This window comes from Pleurodeles waltl, chromosome 3_1, assembly GCF_031143425.1.
Source record: "Pleurodeles waltl isolate 20211129_DDA chromosome 3_1, aPleWal1.hap1.20221129, whole genome shotgun sequence".
Lineage (NCBI taxonomy): Eukaryota > Metazoa > Chordata > Amphibia > Caudata > Salamandridae > Pleurodeles > Pleurodeles waltl.
In genome coordinates this window covers 973,821,680-973,836,902 of record NC_090440.1, presented here as the reverse complement: position 1 = coordinate 973,836,902, position 15,223 = coordinate 973,821,680, and the positions used below count along the sequence as shown (strand labels likewise).

General features: G+C 45.8%; 1 protein-coding gene across 2 annotated transcripts in view; it reads right to left on the bottom strand.

Annotated features, from left to right (window-relative positions):
• The window catches only part of ARID1A (AT-rich interaction domain 1A), a 593,039-nt gene that overhangs the window by 491,748 nt on the left and 86,068 nt on the right, over positions 1-15,223 (bottom strand). For both annotated transcript variants that reach the window (XM_069224049.1, XM_069224050.1), the window contains exons 3-4: positions 7,898-8,419; positions 7,071-7,181 (exon numbers count right to left, since the gene is read on the bottom strand). In XM_069224049.1, the coding sequence (XP_069080150.1) occupies positions 7,071-7,181; positions 7,898-8,419 (633 nt within the window). The remainder of the gene's footprint in view (positions 1-7,070; positions 7,182-7,897; positions 8,420-15,223) is intronic.

The window sequence follows — 15,223 nt, the reverse complement described above, 5'->3', positions numbered from 1 at the left end:
GCAGGAGAAGATGAAGCTGGATTCCTGGAGACCCTTTGAAGACCTTAGGCCTATAAACTCTAATGGGGCTTGGAGATTGGCTGGGGACACCCTTGCTATAAATCCATCATCAGCAGTCATAATTGCAGCAACCTTAGAATCCTCTGCCAGGGGCAACAATAGATAAGTGGTCACTTGAGCCCTTAGGCCACTTGAAACCTCCTAATTTCCTACAATCTGGTGACTATGGCTGACAAGTGGTGTAGCAAGCAATATTTCATCATCCTGAAGGAAGAATGCCACAGCACGGCAGAAAAAGCCTGGTCTGTGGGGAGTGATGTGGACAAGAAGCTCACTCCGGGAAAGACAACTCTTCTAAATACGATCAATGTCATGCACTCTGAAATGGCAGAGAAACAACCACTATAGAGAGAAAAGTTATGGCAGTGGAGAATGGTATGGAAGGCTTTAAAATCAGAACAGGAAGGAACAGGGCTTGATGGTGAAGTTGCAGATTGGGATCACAGGATCTTCACTGGGGGGATTATAGGGCTATGTGTTTAAATTCAGTAGTTTGTTTTAACTGTCCTCCATCTCCTTATCTGGGCCAAAAAAGTTCATTTTTTCTTTTGATCAGGCCCTGTGCTCCCTTAATTCAATTTGATAACATGTTAGGGTCTATGCAGGGGCGCTATTGGCAAAATTACTAACGAGGTCTGATATTATGAACTAATCTATTATGCCTGTATTAATTTAATAAAATGATTGAAACCTAAATGACCACTCGCTTCAGGGAAGGGCTGGAAGGTGAGAAGGAACTACTGGAGAAACACTGTGGGAATCTTTGTGGTGGTGGGGGGGGGGGATCTCTTTAAACCTAGATGAAGGCCCAGATGCTGGAACTCCTGCAGACTGACACAAGGAGATCAACTGCTACCGCTCAATCTCCACAAATAGAAGTGTGGTTTTGCCGCCTGGATGCGAGACCCTGCCCTGCTGCTGTGACAGAAGATACTTCTGAAGTAGGAGCCAGATCGAAGGACATATGCCCAGGCCCAGAGGTTCCAGGTAGTACTTTCTCCTAGTCAAACACGGGGCTACTGAATTGGGCCTGGTCATTCCTGATCTTTAGGAAAGTTCTAGGGCAGGAGAGGTAGCAGCAGGAAGCCATACAGCAGTCCTATGCTCCACTCCGGGCTGAATGCATCTCAAAGACAGCCTTTCTGGGAACTACAGTGTGCAGAAGTGTTGACATTACACGTTTTCAGTGGTGGAGAAAAAATGGAGGTAGGATTGTCACTGCTGAAAGACATCCTGTGCTACGTCCATGTGTAACTACCACTCGTGATCCACTCAGCATTGTCAGCTGAGTAAGCACCCGGGGCATTTAAAGACCTTGCCAGGATTTGTACAATCAGGGAACTGCCCTGAAGATTCAACCAGTTCCAGAGGCACAGACCTCCTACCACATGGCTGTGGTGTTGTCCTTGAGAACTTGCACCAGTCTCCCTTTGATGGTGGACAGGAAGGCCTTTAAGGCCAAGCGAATCACCTGCAACTCCAACAAATTGATGGAGAGGCTGATCTCCAATGAAGGCCAGTGTCCTCTGTTCTCTGCCTCTGCCAGAAGGCCTCCCCAGCTCAGTAGGGACACGTCTGTCAGCACCGTCAATTCCAAGTGGGGTAGGGAAAGTGGCTTGCCCCTGGTCCAAACGCAGTCAAGTAGCCACCACTGCAAATCTTTTGCATTCTCCTCCAACACCTGGATGGAATAGGACAAGTACCCTAGTGCTGGACCCAATGAAGCTTCAGAAAACACAGCAGGGCTTGCATGTCCAATCTGGCATGGTAGGCAGAGAAGATGTAGGAAGCTAGTAGGCCAAGAAGTCCCAGAGCCATCCTCACTGAGACCCAAGAAAGAGGATAAAATATTGGAATCATATCCTGAACTCACAGGTCCTGACGCAAGGCCCGAAAACACACACTTTTTCCAGGATGGCTCCAATGAAAAAGTCTCTGCGGAGAAAGAACCCCAGCAATGTCAGGAGGTTCGTTGTCATCTGGAAGTGGTCGGTGACTGGGTCTGGCGAACCCACCTACAACAGCTAGTCATAAAGGTTGGGAAAGATTGGTAGCCCAAGAGGGATCATGGTAAATTGAAAGTGTTTGTGGCCCACCTTCAACTGCTGATGGCAAATCTAGGCCTGCAAGACAAGGATGTGAAAATACATTTCTTGCAGGTCCAACAACACCCGTCAGTCTCCAAGATCAAATGCAGGTAGAACCTGGTCCAGTGTGACCATCATGAATTTGTGTTATTGAAGGAAGGCATTGAAAGGGCAAACATCCAAAATAGGACTAAGGCCTCCTCCTTCTTTGTGCACAAGGAAGTAGTGGGAATAGCTTCCAGTCCCCACTTCTTAGGCTGGCACTTTTTCTACAAAATGGACAGATGGCCATCCAAAAGCTGCTCTTATGTAGGTGGCAGGTGAGACGGGTTGAAAATGAATGGCAGGGTGTAGCCCAAATTGTACAATTTAAAGAATCCATCTGTCGGATGTGATGCTCGGCAACAACTGAAGAAAGTGGCTGACCGTGCCTCCTACCGGATGCCTGTGTGCACTAAGGGTGCACTAACGAGGTTCTGAAGTTGTTGCCGTAGGATTGGGATGTACACTAGCCCTAAGGTCTGGTCGCTATCTGTAAGGCCCACTGCCCCAACGGCAAAAGAGTGGGAGCCTGAAACTGTTGATACTCCAGCGCCATGGTATATCCCAGAAAAGTGTGAAGCTGTGGGGAGGGGATTGCAGACTAGTGCTAAATCCCCCAAAGCTGTGTAGTCGTTCAGCTTAAAATACTTCATGACCAAGTCTGCCTTTTCACCAAACAGAAGGGACCCGTTCCAAGGCATTTCCACTGGAAATGTCTGAATATTCCTGGACAAAACAGTGCGGCATCAGAGAACGCTTGTTCCAACAGCGCATCCTAGACAATCAGTGGTGTCTAGGACCTAGCGGATGATGAACTTGGCCACATCCTAGATATCTTCTATGGTTTGGGTAAATGAAGTCCGTAGGTCTTCTGGGACTGTAGATACGTTCTTACCAATCAAGTCACACAAGGCATGGGTGTCAAGTCCAAAAAGGCTGGTGCTGCCGGACCTCAAGGCAAGGCTAGCCAATGAGAACATTTTCTTTCCAAACGTCTCTGAACATTTGGATTTCTATCAGTAACAGTAGTCGGAAAGCGTTTAGATTTATTTTGTTGGTGGACGCCTGCACCACCAAACTCTCAGGAGTTGAATATTACGTGAAAAACTCAAGGTCAACTAGTGCTGATCTATTGCTGCAAATGACTTGGCAATTGACCAGAAGGCCAGAACATGGCTTCACCCATGTGCCCGAGATCATTTCAGTAAGGGCCTCATTGGCGTGTGGAAGAGGTTCAGCCAATGCCTGGTCCGGCAGACCAAGCTCAGTAAGATCATTTGTTTTTACACCTCCATAGTAGGGAGGTGGAGGGGGAGGTCAAGGACTTTAGTAGTCTTCCTAATGATCGTTTGCAAAGGATGTACTTTCTTTTGCTGTTGGGCCACGGAAGGAAACCAACCAAGTATCAGGTGACATATCCAAGCCACTGGCATCTTTTAGATTTATGTACCAGTTATTATCATCACAGGCTGGGGAAAACTCTTCCCAATCACCTCCACTGTCTTCTCTATATGGCTGACGTTGGTAAGAGTCTGGGAATAAAAGTTGGTGAACTGTCTGTATACAACTGTACAGTAGAATAGCATCTGAGTAGGACACCTGGGGATATTCACAAGGTGAGGAGGAATCTACAGTCAGAAGTATCTGTCATGATACCAAGACTGATGGGCCAGACGGCAACAATAACCAAATGTAAATAAAGAAGAAAGAAAAAAACATAAAAACAGCCCAACTCATTATTTTAAGGAGCAACATGCAGCACTAAACCCAACTTTGACCAAAAAGTTTTTAACACCTCAAACACAACTATCAGGACTCATTCCCATCGTAGGTAGTTGTCCTAGGTAACACAAAAGCATTTCTATACTGTGAAGAGAATGAGAACACTTGAAAATTCCGCAAATAAATTCTATAGATTGGTTCACTTGATTGACTAAACGCTAAAGCAAAAATTGATTATCTAAAATTAACGATTTGAACTGAATCAGTAACTGTTGATTAAAGGAGCATGCCACGTAGTTGTATCTACAACACAGTACAAATATTTATGCACTGCAGTCAGAGGTAGTCTTTGGGAAGGAAAGGTAAAAGCAAGAAAAAGGTAATGACTGCAAAGGCAGGATTGTACTTGGAAAATCCAGCAACAGTAAATTGGCTGCATGTTATACCGTGCATCATTTTTGAGCTGTTCAATAACATGCAACATTTACACAGCATAGAGGAGCAAAATTGTTAAACACAATGTTATGTAGCTGTTGTTTTCACATTACAACATTCTGCTATGTTTCCATTTAAAGACATCTAATCAACAACTCGTATTATGTTCTGAGATCTGTGAAGCATAACCAGTTCTCAGAGGAAATGAGGAAAGACCGTAAATTCAAAGGAAAAGTGTAGTCACTGAATGCATAAGTTTTAAACCTTTTTACTAAAAGACAAATAGTTAAGAGTTGATTTCAAGGAAAGGGGAAGTAAGTTCTAGAGTTCGGAAGCCAGACCAGAAAAAGAACGACCACCTAGCAGTCTTATGGAAGCGAGGCACAATCAGTAGATTGGCAGTTTGAAACTATAACCTGCTAACAGGCAGATAACGACGGAAATTACAGCTAATAAACCAGGGGCCTGACTTGTTGGCCACTCTGTGCATCAAGCAGAAACCCTTGAATCTGTAGTGTTGCTTAGTAGAGAGAAAATGAACCTCTGACAGATTAGCAGAGACTTATGGAGACACGGGGAGACCAAGAATGAGACTTGCTTCAGAATTCTGGACCTCTGTACCCGCTGGATCAGGTAGCGTGAGATACCGTAATCCAAGCAAGAGCTGACTAAAAAGTGAATCACAGTTTTCAAGCACAAAGATGGAAGATAGGGAGTGCTTTTTCCAGAGCATTCTTAGTAGAAGTAAACACCACCATCACAAGTAAAGCCATCTCCACTCAGTGCAAACAACAAACAGACCGTTAAAAAAAATAATCAAATTGACTGCACTGCTAAGCCATCAGTTGTATAGAACACTAGACAACCTATGGTGTCTATAAATAAAAAAAGAATCCAAACCAAATTCACCAATATAAAAAGACAACACTACGTAAAATACACTATTACACCCACCCTTAACACCAAAGGCTGTACTTATGTCAATGAACAGCTCTCCAACAGCACTTAACAAAATGAGAATTTCCCATCCCTCTCTGCTACACATTATTCCATAGGCTCCAATACCCAAAGCTTCTAGACACCAAACGTCACCCCACTATTTCATTGCTTTCAACACTCAATTCAAAGGACATACCAAATTTAGTCAGTGTAGCAGCCATGGACATTTGGTTGGCTATGTAATTTTCTCCAACAGGACCATCCATAAAGAGACCTACCTCTTTAACGCCCGACACTCCAAGACAGTGTAATGAAACACAGAACTCATGATGGAAAGCTTCAACCGGCACATCAAAACCGGCACTCCATCACCATGCAGCCAATACAGCACCTACACTACACAAGCCCTGGCTATATACACCCATTCAAATAATGCAGAGCAACTCCCAGCTACACAACCATTAAGCGAATGTAATACATTAGACATTACACTACATTTCACTTCTATTATTATAACCTGCAAAACTGCCTACAACACTCCAAGAGACCACAGACTTTATGTAGTTTAACTAAACAAATAATGTGCATCCATCACATTCAAAACACAAGAAGTCAAACAGCAAAGCCAAACGGCCCACCTCTCTCCCATTTGTGTACAAATACTTAAAAAATTAAGTTACTATCAAAGTTAGGCAAGATATTACAGCTACCCACACTCTTCCATCACAGCAAGCAAGTTTCCACACTGCAATGCGCATAACATATGCAATACGCATCACAGGGCTTCATCACCTATCAACGCATAGATAAACCAGCTAAAACAGTGCATTAGAAACCAGCCTCAGGTCTGAGAAATAAAGCCAAAAATGGGAGGAAATCTGCATTCCACATAACATTATGAAGTCATATGATTTTCTGGCACTGCACAAAATGCTGGTGAAATAATAAAAGTTGTGTAAAACACATTTAAATCATTTTACTACTCTCCATCTAAAGCAATCTTTAAAGTTCTTGTGGCCTTATCCCTCACTGTAGAACAGGCAACACTACTGAGCTGGTCACCCACAATAACCCCTCTTAAAAAAACGTAGAACCAATTCTATTTAACCAGCCTCCAGACCAGTAGGATCGCTTTGGTCAACAAACCGAAAAACAAGTTAAATACCACACTTACAACTTCGGTCAATGGCATGAACGGCCATGTGCACTCCAAGCAAATTGCTGCTTAGGTTAATACCCCTGGGAAACAAATGATTAATACCCTTATGATTAGTGTATGAAAAAAAGGTTAACAATTATGAAATTATCCGTGTATATACAACCAACTTAATCCAAAAGTCAAGCAACACTAGCAAATACACAGTATCACCTAACAATCTTACAGAAAACGTGATCTTATTCCACCCATACATAATAATCCAGAGAAGACAGCCCACCAAACTCAATAGCTAATCAAGGACACACCAACTGCGGAACACTACTCTACCAAATACCAATAGCTACTATGTTTTGTACTACAGTTAAATTCAGTCTTTTATAACTTATTATCTGGCACCCAATAACCTGCTTCTCAGTTAACCCAAGAATAATCAGTCTTAAGTAATAAAGAATCAGTACGGATCTTATCTCAACACCACAGACCAGATGTGACCCCTATCAAGGTGCAAAAAATATCAAAATCCTTTTGAAAAAATGCCATAAAGCCTACAAACCACGTGCACCGAACCCCAGATACCTGTGACACACTTGCCAGTTCAATGCAAGTAAAGGCAAAGCAGAACTCACCGGCAGGCTGGAGGGCCTTGCCTGGAGACTCAGTTCATCTTGCCCTCCTTTGCTGGACGTCATGGAAGGGGTTGAGGACGCTTGGGAACCAAATGAGTCCTGTGATAATTCCTAAAATACAAGGGTACTATGAGAGTTGACAAACAGCCCAAAACAGATGCACATAATTAACCACAAATGCTAAAACAATTAAAAAAATCATGAACTAAACAAAGCATAAAACATTAGAAAATTAATTACTGGTCATGGTGGTTCTTTACCAATGATCTCCCAAGCACATTCCCAATATTTCAACTACTTCACTTCTACTACCCAAAAATAAAAATCAAGGACTGAAAAATGGATAACTTTAAAAGATATGGGCTGGAGATGGTGTCTGTCCAGCTGAGAGAGTTTACTTGAGCAAAGGTCAATTCTGCAGGAGCAGAGCTCCCTTTCTGTCATAAAAGTACTTTCATATGTCTCAGAGATTCCCTCTGGCAGCAGAAAACATTAAAAGCTCATTAAATTGAGAAGAACACAATGGTGGAGGTGCCAGGCATCTATATACTATATCCAACCCAATCCAGCACCTGACTGCTGTGTGTATCATCCTCACACGAACTAGCCATAAAGTCAGATCACACCCCACTCCCTGAATGAGTATAGAAATTAATAATTACTATATTTCTAAATTATGGTAATTCATACGTTACAGAAATAACTATTCTTTTCATTTGATCATCATCTCCTAAGGCATTACCTATTTAAGCATGTAGACTAAAGTGACCAGGCTAAACACACCACTTCTAAAAGCAATGTTTACTTGACACAACCTCGGGTCCTACCTGTGGAGGAGGAAAACGTTGCTGGGAGTAAGTAGAGGACTGCTGCTGCTGCTGCTGCTGCTGTTGCTGCTGTTGTGGTTGCTGGGAATATGAAGACTGCTGTGGATGGGCCGAAGGCGGTGGCGGCTGTGGCGGTGGCTGCTGCGAGTAAGTAGCCTGCGATTGTTGCTGAGCATAGGGAGGCTGACTTTGAGGATGTTGTGGCGGAAGCTGAGATGGATGCTGCGATGGATGCTGGGATGGATGTTGAGATGGGGTTTGTGGAGGGGGAGGCTGTTGCTGGCCATAGGGAGATGGAGATTGCTGGTGCGAAGGCTGGGACTGCTGCTGTGAGTAAGCAGGCTGGGAGGACTGAAGTTGTTGTGATTGAGGTTGTTGTTGTGGGTAAGGAGACTGGGAAAGGACAGCTTGAGTTGGCGGTTGAGAATACGGTGCCTGCTGCTGTGGATGGGGGCTTTGCTGATTGTAATAAGGAGACTGGCCTTGTTGCCCATACCCGCCCTGCTGTCCATAAGGAGGAATCTATACAAAAGGAAAGAGACAAAGGTTAGAAAACGATGGGCAGGATGTTAAAGGACAACATTCAGTGGAAAAGCACAGCTTTATTAAAGGGGATTGTAGGAAAGTGTCTTATTTCTAGCCCAGTTACCCCCACTTTTTGCCTGATGTCAGTGTGTTTGGACTGTGGTTCACCAGGATCCAGCCAACCAGGACCCCAGTGACAGTGCGCTCTCCCATAAATTTAGGTGGTTGTTACTTTTCACACCCACAACTGGCATACTGCTGCACCCCTGTAAGACCCTAGTACCTAGGGCATTGGTGTACTAGGCGTCCATTATGGGCTGCAGAATGTATTAAGCCACCCATAGGAGATCATGCAAACTTTGACTGCAGGCCTGCCCTTGTGGCCTGCATGAAAGGTCGCATGCACACTTTCACTGCCAAACCTACACACTGCACTTAGACATTATAGGTCACCCCTCTGGTAGGCCCTTCAGCCTAAGGGCAGGGTGCATGTCTCTAAGTGTGAGGGTACACCCTGCATGAGCAGGATACCCCTACAGACCTCAGGCCAATTCCTGGACTCTAAGTGCCGGGAAGCCATCTTACGGTACTTTGTGGACACTGGTCATCACAAGTGGTCCAACTACATAATGGCTATTCCGATTCCAGTGTTAGTTGCCAGCGCTGCTGCTGACCCCAGACACTGTTCTGCCCTACTGCTGAAGAGCCAGACTCAGGCCAGAGGAGCAGAACAAAGGATTTCCTGCAAGAAAGAGGGGTGACCCCCTCTCCCCGTGCATTAGCCGTCTAAGGGCTAGGGTGGAGTGGCCTCTGAGCACCACCAGACTGCTCTGAAGGGCACATTTGGTGCGCTCCTTGCATAATCCAGTTTACACCAGTTTAGAAACCCCCAGTGCCTGCTCTGGCGCGAAACTACACGAAGGACAGAGGAGTGACCAACCCCACTATCCAGCCCACCCCTAGGGAGGTGCCCAGAGCTCTGCCAGGTGGCCACTTGATTCTGCCATCTTTAAAATAAGATGTGCAGAGGCCCCTGGGATCATCTGGTTGGTTAGGTCAGGTAGAAAACGTCCCTGGCCCCCTCCAATAGGTGGGTCACTGCAGAGAGTGACCAACCCCCTTTTAGAGTTATTTAAGGCCTCCCTCGCAGGTGGGTCCTCAGATTCATCGATCAAGAATCTACAAGGAATTCTCTGCAGGATATCTTCTGCCCCTAGCCTCTGGAACCACTGCTGGTGTTCGCCTGGAACCGAACAAGTTTGCTTCTGGTGGGAAGGCTCCCACTGAAACATTGTTTCTCTGGATCCTGCAAGAATTCTACAACATCCAAGGCTGCGCATCCTCTGGGGTCACAAGGACTCGGTTTGCACCAGGAAGCACAAAGGAATCTCCCTTGGAGTGAAGGAGTCACTTCTCTGCAACCACAGGCACCTCAAGGCATCATCGACAAGTTAGTGTGGTGTACTGTCCCTGGACATCCAAAGATCCTGCTTCACAGGTGGTAAGTCTGTGGCCTCCGCTGGGTCCCACTTGTCTTCTATCCAAGTTGGGAGACTGTAGGCTCTTGCTCCTGCCACTGGACGGCACCTCAACTGTTGCACTAGCAAAGGCTTGTTGACTCTTTCCCAGGGAGATCTTCAAGCTCAGATCAGCTCCTGTCTTGCAACTCCGGCGACGTGGGACTTCAGTTGTGCTGGGCTGGTAAGGCCTCCTTGTGACTCCCTATGTCCGGCGCCTGTGGGTCACTCGCGGGGGCATCGATTTCTGTTGTCCTTCCTATGTGCTGAAGGCAAGCTCTGACTCCCCCTCCTGGGTGGAGTCTCCTGGACCTTGCTGGTCCCCAAAACTCTGCAAATCCTTCTGCAACTCCTATTTGAACTTGCCAGTGTTTGTTGATGACCTGGCTGGTCACAGACCCTCCTGCAATTTGGCGAACGTCGAGGGACAGCTCATAGGAACTTTCTGGGATCTTCCGCAGCTCCAGGACCCTGCAGCTGGACTTCGTCTTCCACCGACTTGCAGGAACGTAATCTTCAGGAGGGCAGGCATTGCCACCTGCACCACCAGGGCACCTCCTTGGGTGCAGGACCCTGTACCCTTCCTTTGCAGGTCATCCATGTCCTGAATCCGCCCCCAGGTTCCACTGGCCTGGTCCACGGGTCGTGACAGCAGCTGAGCAATCCAAGGCATCCGCAGTCTTCAGTGAGAGTCCCTTTTCTCCTCTGCATTCGGGTTCCTGGTGTAGGTACTCCTGTCTTCTGGGTATCCTGGGGTAAGGGCACTCTCAATCCATCCTCTTGCCTGCTGGTTTCCTCGGGTCCATTTGGAAGGGTCCTGAATTCCACAAACTCCAACCAATACTCTGTGTGTTAGCCTATGAGACAACTGGGTGGGTAACAGACTTACTCCTGGTTGCTGGGGTCACTTGAGGTATTTACCTCTGGTGTTCCTAACTGCCCCAGCCCCTACCTGACCACCACACTTACCTTGGCTGGAGTCCCATTTTCGCATTCCACTTTTTTCAGTATATGGTTTGGCCCTCCCTTAGGACCCTGTACATTTCTATGCTTTTCTGATGGTTATTTAATGTGTATAATTGTATGTAATATCAGTTTAGTAGTAGTTCTGTAATAAAGTATCCTTTAATTTTGAAACACTTGTGTGGTTCTTTCTTATGACTAATTTATTGTCTGATTACTATGGTACTACAAGTGCTTTACATTCCTCCTGTATAAGCGTTAGCTGCTCACTCACATCAGCTCCCTATTGAGAGCTTCTGCTATCTGAACACCTTTTCACCATCTCTAAGGGTTGACCGGACTCAGTATAGGGTGCCATACCATAGGTGTACACCTTAAACTGAACCAGTCTCCTACAGTCATTATGGTTAGAAAAGTTAATCTCAACTGGACAACTCATGGGATGTGCTTTTGGCTCACATTATTAATACAGAACATGTCCATAGAGAACAAATATGTATTTGTTCACGATGCCTTAAGGAATGCGGAATAAACAGTCCTGCAAACAAAACATTCTCCAACTGAGTAACAGGTTACATGGCATCTCATCCATGAATGGAAATGGAAATCAAGTACCAGGATCTTCAATCACACAAAGGGGCGAGATTCGCAAAAATGTAATCAGATTTTTACAAAAGACAGCTCCAGTAGTGATCTTTGTGGTGGACTCTAGCTACCTGCAGATTCCTCAACCTTTTGAATATCACAACCGCCAGTCTGGATTTGGAAACTTCAGAAAGAGAGGGGCAGTATTTTGTATCATATAGGGATCTCAACAAGAGGACAGGTGGAATAAACAGCCATTCAATGGGGAGGTCGGTGGGACAGTAAGGAATCTGTAGGCAGAGAGAGTAGCCACCAGAAAGAGCTTTACCGGAGGTAAGCTACTTTAGCTTCTTGAGATAAATCAGTGACGTCTATCCTCTTCCTTCAAAGCATGTAGAGGAGGGAAGAAGGCTGGCATGGTAATGGATTGGTCTAGGTGGAAAGGAGTAGCCAAAAGCTTTTATCTAGCTAAGACGTCTAGTTGACCTTAGAGCAATTAAAAAAGAAAAGTCAGCTGCAGCAAAGGGCAACTGTGTAATGGTTCAAAAAGAAAAAAACATAGGAAATGTGAGAACTAAGCTGAAGTCTCACCGAAGGATTATAAAAGGAGTTGGGGGAAAAATTTCTAAGGCCTTTCATGAGCCTCAAAACAATGGGTGCCTTAAACAAGGATGGCAGGTCAGGCAAACAGAGGAAACCAGAGAATGCAGCTAAGTAGCCCATAACACTGCCCACTGCACACCTCTGCTGAGATAATTAAAGAGTGAAACGAAGAATATCTGACAGATGGGTCTAGAAGAGGGTCTGAGTATCCTGTACACCATTTGACGTACTAGCTCTATTTGCCTGAGTGTACAACCTTGGGGGACTGTCTACAACACAAAATAATATTCACCCACAAGAACTCTGGTTGCCCCACTCCATCTCCAGGCATGTAAGCTGGAAGCTCTGGAGGCTGGGATGTAGAACCTGCCCCTGCGACAACAAGAGGTCTACACTGGGAGGGAGATGGGGTAGACAGGCAGAGGCGTATGAAACCTGCATACCACACACATCGTGGCTCGTCGGGTCAATTAATATTACTGGGGCCCGGTCGCTGCACATCTTCATCAAAGCACAAGGATTCAAAGGTATGGGAGGAAACATGCAGTGAAGCACAAAGTTCCACTTCAAGCTAAACATGCCCCCCAATGTTCCCTGCATGAGATGCTGGAGGCCACAGGATTGTGGGCTGAGAACATTCTCATGAGTGGCAAGGAGGTCTACTTGAGGAGTACTTTAGAGATGGAAGATGTCCTGGACTACCTCCAGATGAAGACGTCACTTGTGGTTGGGCAAGACGACGCAAACTGAGACTGTCTGCTCACATATTGACCACTACGGCCAGGTGATTTGCTGTGCAAATCTAATGGCCCAGAGCCACAGAACATAGTCAAGGAAAGGGGTAGGGTTGTGTTGAAAGGGGAGGAAATACCCCATTTCCACAATCTGCAATTCCCAAAGGTCTTAATAGCCCTCCATTCTTGTGGAATAGAGGATATCCATCCTCCAGTGGGCAGCTGGTGTTCGTCCAAGGTGAATTAGCTGCAGTGACTGGGGAGAAGGTGGAGGGAGAGTAAGGGTATGTGTTCTCTCTCTACCTGAAGAATAAGTTACTTACCTTGGGTAATGCTTTTTCTGGTGGATACAGTAACTACCTGTGGATTCCTCACCTAAGATTCCTCACCTAAAGAATTCTCCCCTCGCGCCAGCCTCGACGGAAATTTCTTCTAGCTCTGCACGTCGACGATGACGTCACAATCGCCCGACTCCACGCGGCGCCACATGACGTCATCCAGGCAATAAGAAGCCCTCGTCGACGTGCTGACGTCAGTTATCACCATTTTTTACGTGCCATAGAGGTGTACAGGTTAAACTTAAAGAGTACACATTCATCCAGAATAGATTAAAATCAAACATTAAATGTAGAACTCAATATATATATCACAGCTATGAATGTTTAATTCAAGATAGAAATAAATATATATATATATATATATATATAATTCCAGTCCAAAATGTCCTTTTCACTAACAATTTGTAAAGGAAAAGTATAACCAATGAATACAACTATATGCATAAAACAGCTATATACATATACATATATATATACAGAATCAAGGATGCGCACCCAAAGAGATCCTGGTTTGACCAGTCAGGCAACGGGGAGGCGGGTGGGACCGTGAGGAATCCACAGGTAGTTACTGTATCCACCAGAAAAAGCGTTGCCGAAGGTAAGTAACTTATTCTTCTGATGGATACACCTACCTGTGGATTCCTCACCTAAAGAATAGAGTCCCAAAGCAGTATAACCTCCGGTGGCGGGTGCCCGAATGGTCAAACCAAGAAATCTTGCAGCACTGAGCGAGCAAAATGGCCATCCCTCCTAACCTCAGAGTCCAAACAGTAATGCTTGGCAAAAGTATGGAGGGACGCCCAAGTCGCTGTCCTGCAGATGTCAGCCACAGGAACACCTCTAGCCAAAGCTGATGAAGCTGCTTTGGCTCTGGTGGAATGGGCACGAATCCCCACAGGTGGATCCTTCTTCGCCAAAGAATAGCAGATCTTAATACATAGAATGACCCACCTGGATAGCGTTCCCTTGTATGGGGTTTCCACCAAGAGAGCCTGAAGCTCGCTAACCCTTCTGGCAGATGTTATGGCCACCAGGAAAACAGTTAAATACCAGGTACCGTAAAGAACAAGAATGCATTGGTTCGAACGGAGCCCCCATAAGAAAAGATAAGACTAAGTTAAGATCCCACTGAGGCATAACGAATGGCGTGGGTGGATACCTATTAGTGAGTCCCTTTAGAAACTTTAAAACAATTGGTGATTTAAAGAAGGCCGGTTGATCAGGAAGGCACAGAAAAGCAGATAGTGCAGACAGATAACCTTTAACAGTGGCAATTGCAAAACCTTCTGTGCCAGATGGAGTGCAAATGACAAAATGTCAGATAAACCAGCTTTTAAAGGATCTAAACTATTCTCTCCACACCAGCTTGTAAATTTAGTCCAACGATTAGCATAGATTGACTTGGTGGAGTGTCGCCTGGCCGATAAAATAACTTCCACCACATCTGGAGGGACAGAAAAGGAACTCAGATTGCCCCGTTCAATCTCCAGGCATGAAGATACAGGCTCTGGAGGTGGGGGTGGGGGTGTAGAATCTGCCCCTGCGACTGCGAGAGGAGGTCCACCCTGCAAGGGAGACGGAGCGGAGGGCACTGAGAGAGTTGGAGTAGGTCCGAATACCACACCCTTCTCGGCCAATCCGGAGCTATTAAGATGACTTGAGCTCGGTCTTGGCGGATCTTCCTGAGAACTCGAGGAATCAAGGGTATGGGGGGAAATGCGTAAAGCAACTGACCCTTCCAGGACATCTGAAACGCGTCCTCCAAAGCTCCTTGCACCGGATACTGGAGGCTGCAAAATAGCAGACACTGCGCATTCTCTTGAGTTGCAAACAGATCTATTTGTGGATATGCCCACATCCGGAAGATACCCAGAACTAGATCTGGATGAAGACGCCACTCGTGATCGACCGAGCTGCGTCTACTGAGAATGTCTGCACGCACGTTCAGGACTCCGGCCAAATGATGTGCAACTAAGCAGATCTTGTGACCCTGAAGCCAGGACCAGAGACGAAGAGCTTCTCTGCAGAGAAGATACGACCCCACTCCTCCCTGTTTGTTTA